Source organism: Ictidomys tridecemlineatus, chromosome 8 (assembly GCF_052094955.1).
Source record: "Ictidomys tridecemlineatus isolate mIctTri1 chromosome 8, mIctTri1.hap1, whole genome shotgun sequence".
In the NCBI taxonomy this organism is placed as follows: Eukaryota; Metazoa; Chordata; class Mammalia; order Rodentia; family Sciuridae; genus Ictidomys; species Ictidomys tridecemlineatus.
Window position 1 is genome coordinate 123473373 of NC_135484.1, and position 13228 is coordinate 123486600.

The 13228-nt window shown below is 49.8% G+C and overlaps 1 protein-coding gene across 1 annotated transcript; it reads right to left on the reverse strand.

Annotated features, from left to right (window-relative positions):
- Positions 1 to 1662: 1662 nt before the first annotated feature.
- LOC144366293 (uncharacterized) lies at positions 1663 to 12791 on the reverse strand. The gene is made up of 10 exons (XM_078020375.1): positions 12391 to 12791; positions 11949 to 12154; positions 10761 to 10875; positions 9292 to 9407; positions 8895 to 9125; positions 7694 to 7808; positions 5299 to 5396; positions 5016 to 5132; positions 3929 to 4043; positions 1663 to 2034 (listed from the first exon to the last, which is right to left on the reverse strand). Exons 2-10 carry the CDS (start codon positions 12015 to 12017, stop codon positions 1829 to 1831), a joined length of 1182 nt encoding a protein of 393 aa, XP_077876501.1. The 5' UTR covers positions 12018 to 12154; positions 12391 to 12791; the 3' UTR covers positions 1663 to 1828.
- Between the last annotated feature and the right edge of the window lie 437 nt (positions 12792 to 13228).

The following is a 13228-nucleotide window of genomic DNA, read 5'->3' on the forward strand; positions in this document are numbered from 1 at the left end:
TTTGCCAAATGCAAACATGCCTACCAGCTCTGAGAAGCCATTCTCATTCACACTTCTTCAACCTGGGAAAAATCCCCATGTGCTCACTGAGAACAAGTTAGCTTGTGCTACTTGAAGCTGCTTCCACAAACAGTTTTACTTCTGCACTTCTAAGCTGTTCTCATCAAGCACATTCAGAGCACAGTTCAGGCATGAAACACAAAGTGCACCAGAAAGAGATCACCAACTTGCAGGAGGAAAGAGGACCAGCTGAGAAGATCAGTTCTCCAAAGTCTCACTGACATCCACTTATCACATTTGTTTACAATATACACTTGAAGTGCAGGTACCCAAATGAGTGAACTGTTTTTGATCAATGGCACAGAGGCTTCAATGTGAAAGCATGCCTGTCACCTGTAAGAAGCAGTTTTGCTTTCTTCTAGCTCACACAGAAGAAAACACCATGTGCCTACTTACAACAAAGTTAGTCTTGCAAGTTGAAACTGCTTGCAGCAAATGGCTTCCATTCCCCACTTGCAGCCATCAGTGGTTGACAGATGGCACAGAGGCTTCAATGTGAAACCGTGAATGCCAATCATTACAAGTGCTTCTGACACACTCTAGTTGAACCAGGGAAAGCCCAAAGTGGTCAATGAGAACACACTTTGTTCCTGCAAGTGGAAGCAGCTTGCATAAACTGCTTCAGATAGAAAATTCCAAGCTCTTCTCAGCAAGCACATTCAGAAAACAGTTCTGGCCCAATGGAAAAAGGGACCTAGCAAGAGGATCCCATACATATGATTACCTTCATAAGGTAGCTTCCCAACTTCTGTGTGGAACTGTGTTTCTCCTTGGCCCTTATGCTGTTTTGGAGACCACTAGCTCAGCTTTGTGCAGGATCATCAGACCTGGACTTTTGGCAAGACCTGTACAGCCCTCACACATGCTCAGATGCTACAGGACTTTGCAGACCAGTCCAGACAACAGTAGGCATCCATTCATTGTCTGCAGTCTACAGATTCCTAGATGCATGGCATTCATTATCATCAAATGCAGAATTTTCATCAAAAACCATATATGTATATGTGTGTATATATATATATTTCCAATCTGAATCAAGAAAATCAGAAATATCCCCAAATCCAAAGAGTGGATCTCCATTGTGATGCTACCAGTGGAAAATTCCACAGCTGACCTCATGGGATTGTTCACAGTGAAAACACAGCTGCATGAAAAATATTACATGACATGACCTTCTGGTTATGTAGAAAGTGGCATGTGAAGTACACATGCATGTCTTCTTCAGACATGGGATTCATTTGCAAGACACCTTATCAATGGAAAATACTCCAAAATGGGAGAAATCAGAACCACATCTCCAAAGTATTTCAGAAGAGACCAACTCCATCTGTGTATCTATCGCTCAGTCAGTGTGTGTGCTCTAGTGTGTGTGTGTGTGTGTGTGTGTGTGTGTGTGCGCTCTAGTGTGTCTTTGTTTGTAATTGTACCAAGATAGCCGATACTTCATTGCCCCCATTGGAAAACTGACTCAGATAATGCCATCTGCCAAACTCCTAAAAACCAAACTTCTTGCTAATACAAGGAAACATTCCTTCCTGTTGGTTTGGATGTGTCCTTTAGGAATCACTGCTACATTTAGTATACTCAAATCATCACAGTAGATCAGGAAACAAAAACATATATATTTTAAAATAATAATATATTAATGGAAACAACAAATACAGGATAGAGTAACAACTGTGTTACTAAACAAGGTCAAGGACAATGGCAAACTATAGATACAAACTTTGAAGAAAATAATTATCAATGTAAATATTTCTGGGCTGCCTCAGCCCTGCCCAGGCACACAGCAGCAGAATGGTTTTGCAAGCATCCTCAGGAGGGCTGGAGCCTTCTTTGTAGGACGAGAGGGAGGTTGAGGCTGGATCCACTCATCATTATTTTGGGGGTGGCTCCTTTTCCTCAGCACGAAGATGGGTTTTCTGTGAGGGTTCTTTGCGTAAAATACGTTGGCCTGCGCTGGAATCCTCAGCTCTGGAAAGAGAGGGGTATACAAAATAAGGTGGCTCAGGAGGTGCTCTCTGGGACACCCCAACATCTGAGAGCCTGTGCCAGAAAAGGCCAGAGCCACACACCTGAGAGCTCTCCAATTCAGCACCAATACCAACAAGACAGCCTCCACAGTCCTCCCTGAGGAAGAACTAGGCAGAGCACTTCCACAGACCTAATGTCGGTTCCTACCAAAAGCTTTGGACTCCAGAACATCCCAGGTCCTCTTACATCTGCCAAAGTACACCACTAGGGTTTGCATCTGAAATCTCCCACAAAAGGCTCCTGTGCCGAAGATTCAGTCCACACATGAGCCATCTTCATGAGTGGGTTTGGAGGGAAGCATTGGATGGTGAGTGCTCTGGTGTCAACATAAAATTCTCATTCAAGATGAATACACTACTGGGAGGTGGGAGGGACTGGAAGAAAGGTTGAGCATGGTTGGAGGAAGACCTAAACAGGAGTGCGCCCTGGGCAATAATACCTTGTTCCTGTAGGCTCCACTGAATCCTCATTCTCCAAGTAGAGGTCCTCCTTCTCCATCTTTCTCTCTCTCCCTCTCTCCCAGCCTTGTTCTCTCTCTCCCAGTCTATGCCTGTTTGGCAAGGGCTGAGAAGCTCTCCACTGCCACACACTAGAGCTTTATAGACAGCCTCAGTACACAACCAAAGAGAAAGTTGTGAAAGCCAGAGAAAAGGCCTAGGATTCCTCAAGTATGGCCACAGTGAGGACAGGCTGACCAGCACAAATACCACATTAGAGCCATGCTTCTGCATTGGTGGAGCCCACCTCCATGTGAACCAGGCTTCTGAGAATGGAGGCCACATTCCAAATGCTGCCCTATTGAGAACAATGGTTCCAAAGGCCAGCAAAGGGAATGCTTCCCTCCAACATGGTGTATGGTCCAGTGGTGCCATGACCCCAAGTGGGAGAATACAACAGCCCGCTTCTCCTTCCTCTGAACACGTGTTTCCTGTCACCCTCCTCTAACCTAGAGCCTGTTCTCCATCCCTTCTGGGTTGGATGTCAAGATCTCTGCTATGAATTTCTAAGGCTACCAAGGCCCCAGACAGACTTCCTCTTCCATTGATTCTACTAACCTAACAGTAGGTTAAGATAGGAGACAAGTGATTCTAGAACTCATAGGGATGGTGGTCTTCAGCATACATAGGCTGGGATAATGGCTGCTGTGGTGTTTGGCTCACAAAAACCAACCAACCAACCAACGAAAAAGTGCTGGCATTATTATCAGATGAGCTTTGTGGCTACGTGCTCAGGAAGCCCTCATCTGACTCTAGTTAGGGATCATAACCTGGCTATTGGGATCACTCCTTGGCAAGTGAACTCAGGTACAGAAGACCATGGAATTTATGCAAAGACAGATGATTCAAGCTGTCTCCCAGGCTGTGTTTTCTTCCCAATTTCATCCTGTTACTGCTTGCTAGAATCCTGGCAATGCTCTGCCAAGGCAGAGGTTTTCTGGTCACACAGAAGGCTTTCAATCCTACTGCTTCAGTCCACAAAATGCCAGTTCCCTCTTTAGCCCATGCATTCCATGTTCCTCTGAAACCACTCCTATCCCAGACCATGAAAGCATACTGCTCCTGGAAAGAGGCTTTCCTCCTCACTCCTCAAAGATGTCAGCTTTGGATACCTGTTCATGTACAGGGGAGGCACCTGGTGGGGAGCCACAATATCCACTGGGGTATACCATTGGACCTCGAGACCTTCCACCAGCAGAAGTGCAGTTGGCTTTGTGCACGAACCCAACACACCTATTGGAGTGTTCTTGGGGGTCAGAGACTACACTTTGGTGCTAAGAGTTGACCTGAGTCCACATCCTGACCCTTGCTCTCTGTCATCTGATTGTCCCACTTACTCTGACGGTGAGAGATGATTTGGCCCAGCTCATAATCCTCCGGCTTCTCCTGAGTAAGCAAGTGTCGGTCGAGGGCCCTGCGGATGACGACAGGAGCCCGATCTTGGCAGGTCACCTGGAGCAGCATGGGAGACAGGCCTTCAGGAAATGGGCCTTGAAGTGACTACTCAAGGACAGTGGGCAGGGGCATTCTGGAGGCACCTCCACTCTAAATACAAGGGCAACATCCATGACCCTACTACCTGAGGCTGACCTCCTGCTCATCGCGTGGGCTCTTCCCATAGGCTACTAGCCCAATCCTTGTACATAACTTCCTGGACCTGCCATTGCTCTTTGTGCAGCTGCACTTCTCTCCAAGTGAAAGGACCCCACTACCTGCATACAGATGCAATCTCATCCCACAAGTTGAGAGGAATTGGACAATAGCCTCCAAGATCCCAGGTCAGCCCGAGGATGCAGGCGGCATTGGGAATGGCCTAGGCACAAAACCTACAGGCTTTGGTCTGGATTGCCAGGGCCCAAATCAGACCCAGGAACATGACCACACACAGGAGTGCTGAAACATAGCCACGAGAGCTCCTGGCCTCCAGAGGCTCAGTGCTGGCTGGGGTGTAGGAGGGCACCTCATCCAGCAAGGGTGGTCATTGGGTTACCTGGACATTTAGTGTGCTTGTTCCACATCCATACTGACTCTGCAGAGAGACCCTCTCAGCTCCTTGTTCAAGGAACATGCAGAACCTCACACTGCTGTCCTCCTCCATAGACGTCAGCATCCCATAGAGTGGAACCTGCAATCTAGGTCCTGGCCTGTTCTCATCTGTCACCTATACCTGCCTCTGCCCTTCTGGACTGCATGCTGCCACCTGACACACAGACTCCCTCAGACATGGTGGTGGACAAGCTTCTGCTCTCCCTCATCTCAGCTCCAGCCCTTCACACTGACCTCTCCCTTCTTGATTCCCATCTATCCTCCTGATCATCCAGAAGCTCCAAATTCAAGAGGGCATGAGTAGTCCATGGTATTGGACCAGTGTCTGCTCCCCACCCAGGTGTAAGCACCAGGGGACACCCCTGCTCCCAGGCTTACCAGGACCTTCTTGGCCGACTTTGGACTTTGTATTTCTAAGTGGACACGAATTAAGCAGGTGTCTCCCACCTGCTTGTGGGAATGCGGCCTGGAGGACTTGCAGGTTGATTCTGAGAACTGTGGGGGATGGAACATCAGCAAACCCAGAAACAGAAAGCCACCCCAGCCTGTCAGTTGGCTCTATGGGCTTCTAGCACATATGTCCAGGTGCTCAGGCTTCTTATTTCCCCAGGTGGGAGTGGAATGGCAACACAAGTACAGCTTGAATAAGGTAGGTGTTTACCTCCTTTCTCTTGACCTCGCGGCGTTTCCTCACGATGAAATATTTTATCCGCGGGGTCCTAGACTGATACATGGGTGAGTGGTCAGGGGCCTTGATTTCTGCAGAGCAAAGTGGAGAGAATTGTTAGATGGCACTCAAGGATTTTACCACAAAACACACACAACCCCTGAGAGTCTCCGCCAGGGCGAGCCTGCACCAGAATTGAGAGCCCTCCTATCCAGCTACAGTGCCACCAAAGACTCCCTCAGTGATTCTTCCCTGGAGAAGATGATGTACAGGATTCTAAACCAAAAGAGCACCAGGCAATGGAAACAGCACCTTGGGCCCAGAACTTCTCAGTGCAGGTTGGATCTGCCAAAGGGACACTGCTAGGCTCTGCATCAGGATTGGCAAAGGCTCCTGTGCTTAGGCCTTTCTCCCCAGGGCAGCCATGCTCACACATGGGCATTCAGGGAAGCGTTGGATGGTGGGCGAATTCATCCCCTTGCCCTGGATGAATCCACTCATGGATGACTACGTGGAGGGGAGGTGGTATCCATCAGAGGTGTGTTGGGCATGGACATGGGAGGACTTCAGCAGGGTGGTGCCCTGGAGAACTCTATTGTTTTCTAGGTTCGCTCTCCTTCCCCTTGTTTCTCATCATGAGCTGTCTGCTTGGTACTTTTATTCTGGTTTTTGTTCTACTTCTGGCTCTTCTTTCTGTCCTGCATCTTCTTGTAGTTCTTTCTGGGTCTTTTTCTTGTTCTTACATGGTTCCTTCTTGTTCTTCTTCTTGTGTATCTCCCTCCACCCTTCCTTCTGTTCACTTCCTTCTTTTTCTTCTTCTTCCTCCTGCTCTTCATCGTGTGATCCTCTCCCCACTCAGTTGTGTCCTCTTTCTCCTCCTCCTTCTCCTTATATCTCTGGCAATGGTGGGGCATCCTGAGGAGTTCAAATCTATCACACTCTTCTGCCCAGATGCAGCCTCTGTTCAGTAGTCCAAGATGAAATCAGTTCTCAATCAATGGCCAGGAGTGAAACCAAGACCAAAGACAAGTGACTTCCTTTCTTTGTCATTGTCACAGGAAAGACTTCCTAACAGACATCGTATTCTGGATAGGCTTCTACCTGTGGAAGTCCGCACCTCATCTGGACCAGGATTGCTAAAATAGATTCCACCTCCATAAAGTTTCCCCAATGAAAACAAGGTTTCCAAAATCTAGGAGAGGGCCAGCATCACTGCCACCCTCCTGCCATAAGGCATAGATGCCATCACACCTAGTGGGTTCCAGGCCCCCCGTAGTCCTCCCTTTTGACGTCTGTTACACACAAACCTCCCCTGGTCTGGAGCCTGCTCTCAACTGATGCTTGGGTTGAAAGTCTGTTTCTGAAATCATCTTCGTAGATTCTCAGTTTGGTAATTCCTTATTGACTGGCTTATTTTTGTACTAGGGATAAAACCAGAGGCAATTAAGCACTGAGACCATTCCCAGGCCTTTTTACTTGGGTACAGGGTCTCCCTAAGTTTCTGAGGTTGTTTGGAAATCCCCATCCCCCTGCACTGCCTCCCAAGTCCCTGAGATTCGCAGACACTGCCCCTTGCCCAGCTCCTTGCACCTCAGTCTTCCTCATGTGTGAGACAGAGCCAACCCAAATGAGGTGGTGTGGGAAAATTGGAAAACTCACTTACGTGCCCTACAGATGGTGGGTTCTATTGTGGACAGGCTGGGATGGTGAAGGCTAGGAGTGTTTGGCTCACAAGAAAGGAAAGAGCACTGGCATTGTGGACAGCTCAGCATTGTGGCCTCTGTTCTTCAGAGCCCTTCTTTGTTGCTGGAAGGAATAATAACCTGGCCATTCTGATATCTTCAGGAGATGGGCACCCAAGCACAGAGAATGTGGAATTGTTCCCAAAAGAACCCAAACAGGCTGTCCCCTAGCCTTGACTTCCTCTTCACTGAGTCCTGTTCCCAGTTGCTGCAATCCTGACATTCCTGTGAGTAGGCAGGACTTCTCATATCCTGGCCATGGATTGGGACCTGTGCTGCTTCCGTCCATAGCAATGCTGATCCAATCAGGACCCATGTTCTCCTCCTCTTCATTTGAAGGCATCCTTATCAGTGAGCCATAAACCAAACTGATGATGGATTGAGCCTCTCTCTGCCTTGCCCTCATGGATATTAGCTTCACATTGCCAGACCAGGTCCAGGGGAGAACACATTTAGGGAGGTTCAGCAGCCCCCTTGGGCCTCATTGAGCACCTCCACATTGGACACGCCCATCACTGCACTTGGTCTCCTGCACCAGGCCCACCACACTTTGGTATTTTGTGGCCAAGGCCCACTTTCTCTTGGCTGTGAGTTATCCTGAGCCCACTGTGGATCATGTCTCCCCACTGTCTGATTGTCCTACTTACTCTCATGCAGAGGAATCATTCTCAGCAGCTCAAAGTTGTCCACATCCTCATGCTGCAACAAATTTTGGTCCAAGGCCCTGCGGATGAGGCTCTTCACTGTATCCACACTGGTCACCTGGATCAGGGTGGAATAAATGTCATCAGAGAATGGCTTTTAGAGGAGCTACCCAGAAGAATGTTTGTGGTCAAACATTCAGGAGAAATCTCAGCTACATATACAAGGGCACAATCTTGTTATCCTGCTACCTGAGTGTAGCCTCCATATAACCCCTGGGTTCTTGCAACGTGCTACTAGAACAATCTTGGTACAAATATCTGCCTGTACCTGCCATCTCCCCTCCCCCTGGGGAGCCACATTCCACTCAGGTCAAAGGACCAAACTGCCTATGCACAGACACACTCTCATCTCACTGAGATGAGAGCAATGGGCCAGGGATCTGTGCACCAAGTGTGCTCTGGGGTGCAGGCTGCCTTTGTGCGTGGAAGAGGCAGACGCACTGAAAATTTTGGTCCTGACTGCCACTACACAAAACAGACTCAGATACAAGAGTGTGTACTTGAGTGCTTCATGATAGCCTTGAGAGGCCCTGGCCTCTGGAAGCTCGGTGGGGGTCTGGTTGTAATGATGTACTTGACTCAGCACTGGCAGTCACTGAACGTGTCTTCTCTGCAGCTGGACACCTGCAGCATTAGCGTGTCTACTGCACATCCATAGAAATTCTGCCAAGAACCCCTTTAGCTCCGCATTTACATACATGCAAAGGCTAACATTCCGAAGCTTTGGCATGACCCCCCAGGTGATCCCGACCCCAAATTCCCACACCTAGTCATGCTAAGGAGGTTCTCTTCCCTGCTACAAGGAACACATCCCCTCCTACACATGTGACAAGTCACTGCCACCTCCTCTGCTCCAACCTCACTCATTGAGAATACCAAGTTCTAGGCACTGCAGCCTGCACCCTGGACATATCTCTGACTTCATCTGTCCACAGAACTTCCGTCTGCACTTCTGGCCTGCAAAACCCACACTACAACACCCACTCACCACTGGAGCTGGGCATGCTGATGCTCTCCCTCCTCAGGTCAAGCCCTTAAGATGGACCTCTCTCTTCTTTATTTCCCACCACAGCCCCGGGGTTGGCTGTGTCTCCTGCCTTCCACTGTGTGGACACCCAGGAGGCAGCCCTACTGTCGGGCTTACCAGGATGCGCTTTGACTCTCTCTCGCTCTGTCCCTCTAGGAGGACATAAATAAAGCGGTTGTCTTCCACCTGCTCGCTGGAGTGAAGCAGTGAGGAGCTGCTACTGGTGACTTTTCTCATGCAGCACTCATTGCTTTGGGTGGCCTGGGGCAATGATCCTGCAGCCACTGCAGAGCTGCTGCTCACAGCTGCTGGGGTCCTGGATGCCACTGCCACAGAAGGCTCCAAGAACTGTGGGGGATGACAACATCAGCAAAGCCCAGCACCTGCACCCCACACAGCCTGGCAGTTGGCTCTGTGGGCATTCTACAACATCCATCCAGAACCTGAGGTTCTTGTCCCCTTGGAGGATGTGGAGTGGCACCAGGAGTAAAGAGTGAAGAAGGTGACTGTTTACCTCCTTTGGCTTGACCTTCAACGACTTGCTGGCATCTGTTTCCCGAAGAAGAAAGTTATAATGCACTCCTCCAATCAGGCTGTAATATACTTTCGCATCAGCAGGGACCCTCAGCTCTGGAGAGGCAGGGGCAGAGGCGTGGTAGGTGACACTCAAAAAATACACTACCCAACATCCCCCACAACTGAGAGCCTCTGCCAGCTCAGGTCTCACACACAGACCTGAGAGCCCCCGAATCCAGCTACTGTTCCACCAAAGACTCCCCACTGATTCCTCCCTGAGGACCCTCTATGCACAGGAGGTCCAGTACAGGAACACCTTTTAAGGAAATAGCCCCTTGTACCCAGGACTCTCTTAGTTCACGTTGGACCCAACAAAGAGAAATAGCTAGACTTTGTATCTGGATTGGTCACAAAAGACTCATGTGTTGAAGGTTTTCTCCCCACTGCAGCAATGATCACAGGTGGGTTTGGGGAAAAGCATTTGATGGTGGGTGCCTCCACCTTGCCAGTGGATTCATACACTCATACAGGGCTACACTAATTGGAGGGGTATGGTTTGGAGGTGTGTTGAGCATGGGTGGAGGATGTCCACAGCAGGGCTGTGCCATCCAGAGCAATATATTTCTCTTGAATTCCCCACTACTGCATTTCCTGCTCATGAGTATAATTCTCATTCACATTTTTAATCAATGTATTGTTATACTTCTTGTTCACCTTGTGTTTCTCCTTCTTGTTCTTGTTCTTCTTCATCTTCTCCTCATGCTTCTTCTTATAGTCATCTTGAACTTCTTATTCATGGTCTTCTCCTTCAACTTATTTTCATTTTTCTACTCCTCCTTCTCCTTCTCCTCCTCCTCCTCCTCCTCCTCCTTCTCCTTCTTCTTTCTTTCTCTCTCTCTCTCTCTCTCTCTCTCTCTCTCTCTCTCTCTCTCTCTCTCTCTCTCTCCCTCCCTCCCTCCCTCCCTCCCTCCCTCCCTCTCTCTCTCCAAGAACAGTCTACAAGCTGTGAAGGGTTCTATTCTACTACACACTTCTCTCTAGAAATGGCCTCTGGTCCTAAGTGGACTCAGTTTGCAATGAATAAAAAGATTGGAAGCCAGAAATGATTCTTCATTGAACTGCTTTTCTCATGTACTCATCTAGGTCAGGAAAGGCTGCCAAAGTAGGAACCCTGTGGTTGTCTGTCTTCTTTGACACAAGACAAAGAAGCCTCTCTTCTTGGCCCTTTGTGGATAATAGCTTTGCAATGCCTCCTCAGGCCAAGGAAAGAACACGATAGGCAGGTCCACAGCCCCTGGGGAACATGAAGAACCTGCAGATTTATGCCCCATCATTACACTTTGTTTTGTGCACAAGTCCCACCATACTCTTCCTGGGCATTGGGCCAACGCACACTGTGTTTTGTCTCCCAGTTATCGTGAGCCCACTGTGACTCACTGCTCCCTACCCTCTGATGGTTCCACTTACTCTGATGGTTCTCGACAATATGCAGAAGCTCATAGTTTTTTGGATCCTTCTGCTGGAGCAAGTGTACATCTAAGGCCTTGCGGATTACGACTGGAGTCCTGTCCTGGGAGGTCACCTGAGCAGGGTTGAAGAAAGCTCATCAGAGAGGGAATTTGGGAGTAGCTACCCAGAGGACAGTGCTCAAGGACAATCAGAGACAAGAGAGCTCTCAACACAAGGGCACCATCTTGATACCCTGCTACCTGAGGCCTTCATGTGAACATGTGGGGTCTTCCTATGAGCCTCTAGTCCAATCTTGGTACAAGAGTTTGCTTCAACCTGCTATGCCCTACAGGGACAAGGGAATAAGGACCAAAAGGCACACTCTAGTCCCCACAGATGGGAGGAATGGTCCAGTGGACTTCCATATCCCTGCTCTGGTCTGGGATGCAGCTGCATTTTTGTGTGGACAAGGCACAAAACCTAGGTGCTTTGGTCTTGACACCCAGGCACAACACACACACGGACTCTTTAATGATAGGCATGGAAGCTGCTGGGCTCGAGAGTTTCAGTGCTTGCTGGGGTGTCAGGAGTTTTGGACCCAGCAGGTGCAGTGGTTCAACATGGCTCCCCTGGAGGTGGTCACCAGAGTCTCATGATGGATACTCCACACCCAGGAAGATCCTGCAGAGAGACCCGCTAAATCTCTATTCACATACATGCAAACTAGGACACTAATGGGCCCCTCCAAGGCCCCCAGTTGTCTGTGACCCACACCTACCCACCCTAATCATTCTACAATGGCTCCCTTCCCTTCAACCAGCAACATATCCCCTCCCACACACAAGAAAATGACTGCCAACTCCTCTGCTTCAATATACTCCTCCTCAATACCACGGTTCAATATACTCCTCCTCAATACCAAGGTCAGTAGAGGATGGCCTGTACCCTTGATATTTCTCTGACCTCCTCTGAACCCAGCACTCACTCCTGCACTTCTGACCTGCACACCCCCAAACACGCAGGCCCACTCGCACCCAGACCTGGCATGTTGCTGCTCTCCCGCCTCCCTCTTCCTCACTTTCTGCTCTCCTTCCTGACCTTCCAGAAGCTCCAGTTCAAGAAGACAGGCCTAGTCCAAAGTGTTTGCTATGGACTCGGTCTTCCCCACTGTGGGCTCCCAGGAGACTCCCCTGCTCGAAGACTCACCAGGATGCTCCTATACTGTGTTGTCCTTTCATTTTCCAGGTAGATGCGAATGACGCACCTGCCTCTCATCGGATTGGTATATTTGGGCCGTGGGGAGTACTGAGTGGAGACCCCTGATGTCCTGGACTCCGGCTCTGCCCCTTCCCTGGGAGAAGGCTCTGGCTCTGGGGTTGGCTTAGGAGCCGTGACAGGAACTGAGCTTGTAGCTAGAGGAGAAAAGATGCCAACATGACTGCCTTGCCCTGACCTTCACACAGACAGACAATACCCCTGCTGCCAGGAAGAACTCAGACCCTTAGCCCACACAGGACCTCTATGCAGACTAGGGTCACTTCCTGAATGGACAAAGGCTTATCCTAATTTCCAACCCAACACCAGGCATACAGACTCCCTGCAGTGGAACAACAGTCAGAACTTTCCTCATATACCCTTAGGTACTCACCACAGTCCGCCTGGCTCTCAGGCTCTGCCTGGCTTGATATGCCATCTTCAGTAGGGGCCAGCAGGTGGTGTGCTTGGTGCTCCAAGTTAAAGCCACTCAGGAGGAGCCACACATATGGCAGCAGCTGCTGCAGACTCAGAGAGCCTGGAGGCTGATGGGAAGCCTCGGTGTGGAAGTTCACCCAGGTCCCCAGGAAGGAAGGTGAGGCACTGTGGGGAGGCAGGTGTGGAGTCAGCAAAACCCTGGCCTTGCCTTCGCCATGGCCTCCAGAGCAAACCTCTGACCCTACCCTCCTGAACCGTCCCTGGTTCTGAACACACCAGTCCACCTCAGGAAAGACACAGTGGCTGTACAGGCAGGGACAGGACAGGTCACTAGGCAAAGAACCTTCAACGAAGGAGCGTTAGATTCATGGTATGACCAGCTTTCCCCTCCTCTGGGCAGGCCCGACACTCTTCTTCCTCTTGGCTACCTGCTCTCCAACCTGGAATGCACCTTCCAGGAGTGTCTGTCCTCCTGCCCACTCTTCTCAGGGCTCAAGAGACACCTCCTCCCCTGGCGAGGGCTGCAATGCTACCTCATTCTCTGTGAGCTCTCACTGAGTCCCCCTGAGTAGCGGTGGACCTCTCTTTTCCCATGAGTGCAGACCACATCTCTGTGGCCCTGAGGGAGGACAGGGAGGTGTAGAGTAGGGGATCCATTATCCCAGGGCCTTCCCCAGAGGACCATGACTACCTACAACTCCCTGCCTTACCCCTCCTACTGTTGAAGCCCCACACCTTACACTGCAGGCAGAAAACTGAATTGGGGAGAGCAGTCTTTCCTCAGCCTTCCCAAG

What these genes read in the sequence shown, in the direction of transcription:
- LOC144366293 (XM_078020375.1), bottom strand. Translation starts at nt 12,017, where the DNA reads ATGAGAGGCAGGTGCGTCATTCGCATCTACCTGGAAAATGAAAGGACA. An exon ending in TGAAGGTCAAGCCAAAGGAG is followed by an intron (nt 9,126 to 9,291) that starts GTAAACAGTCAC and finishes CATCCCCCACAG; the next exon opens with TTCTTGGAGCCTTCTGTGGC. An exon ending in GAGAGTCAAAGCGCATCCTG is followed by an intron (nt 7,809 to 8,894) that starts GTAAGCCCGACA and finishes ACCCTGATCCAG; the next exon opens with GTGACCAGTGTGGATACAGT.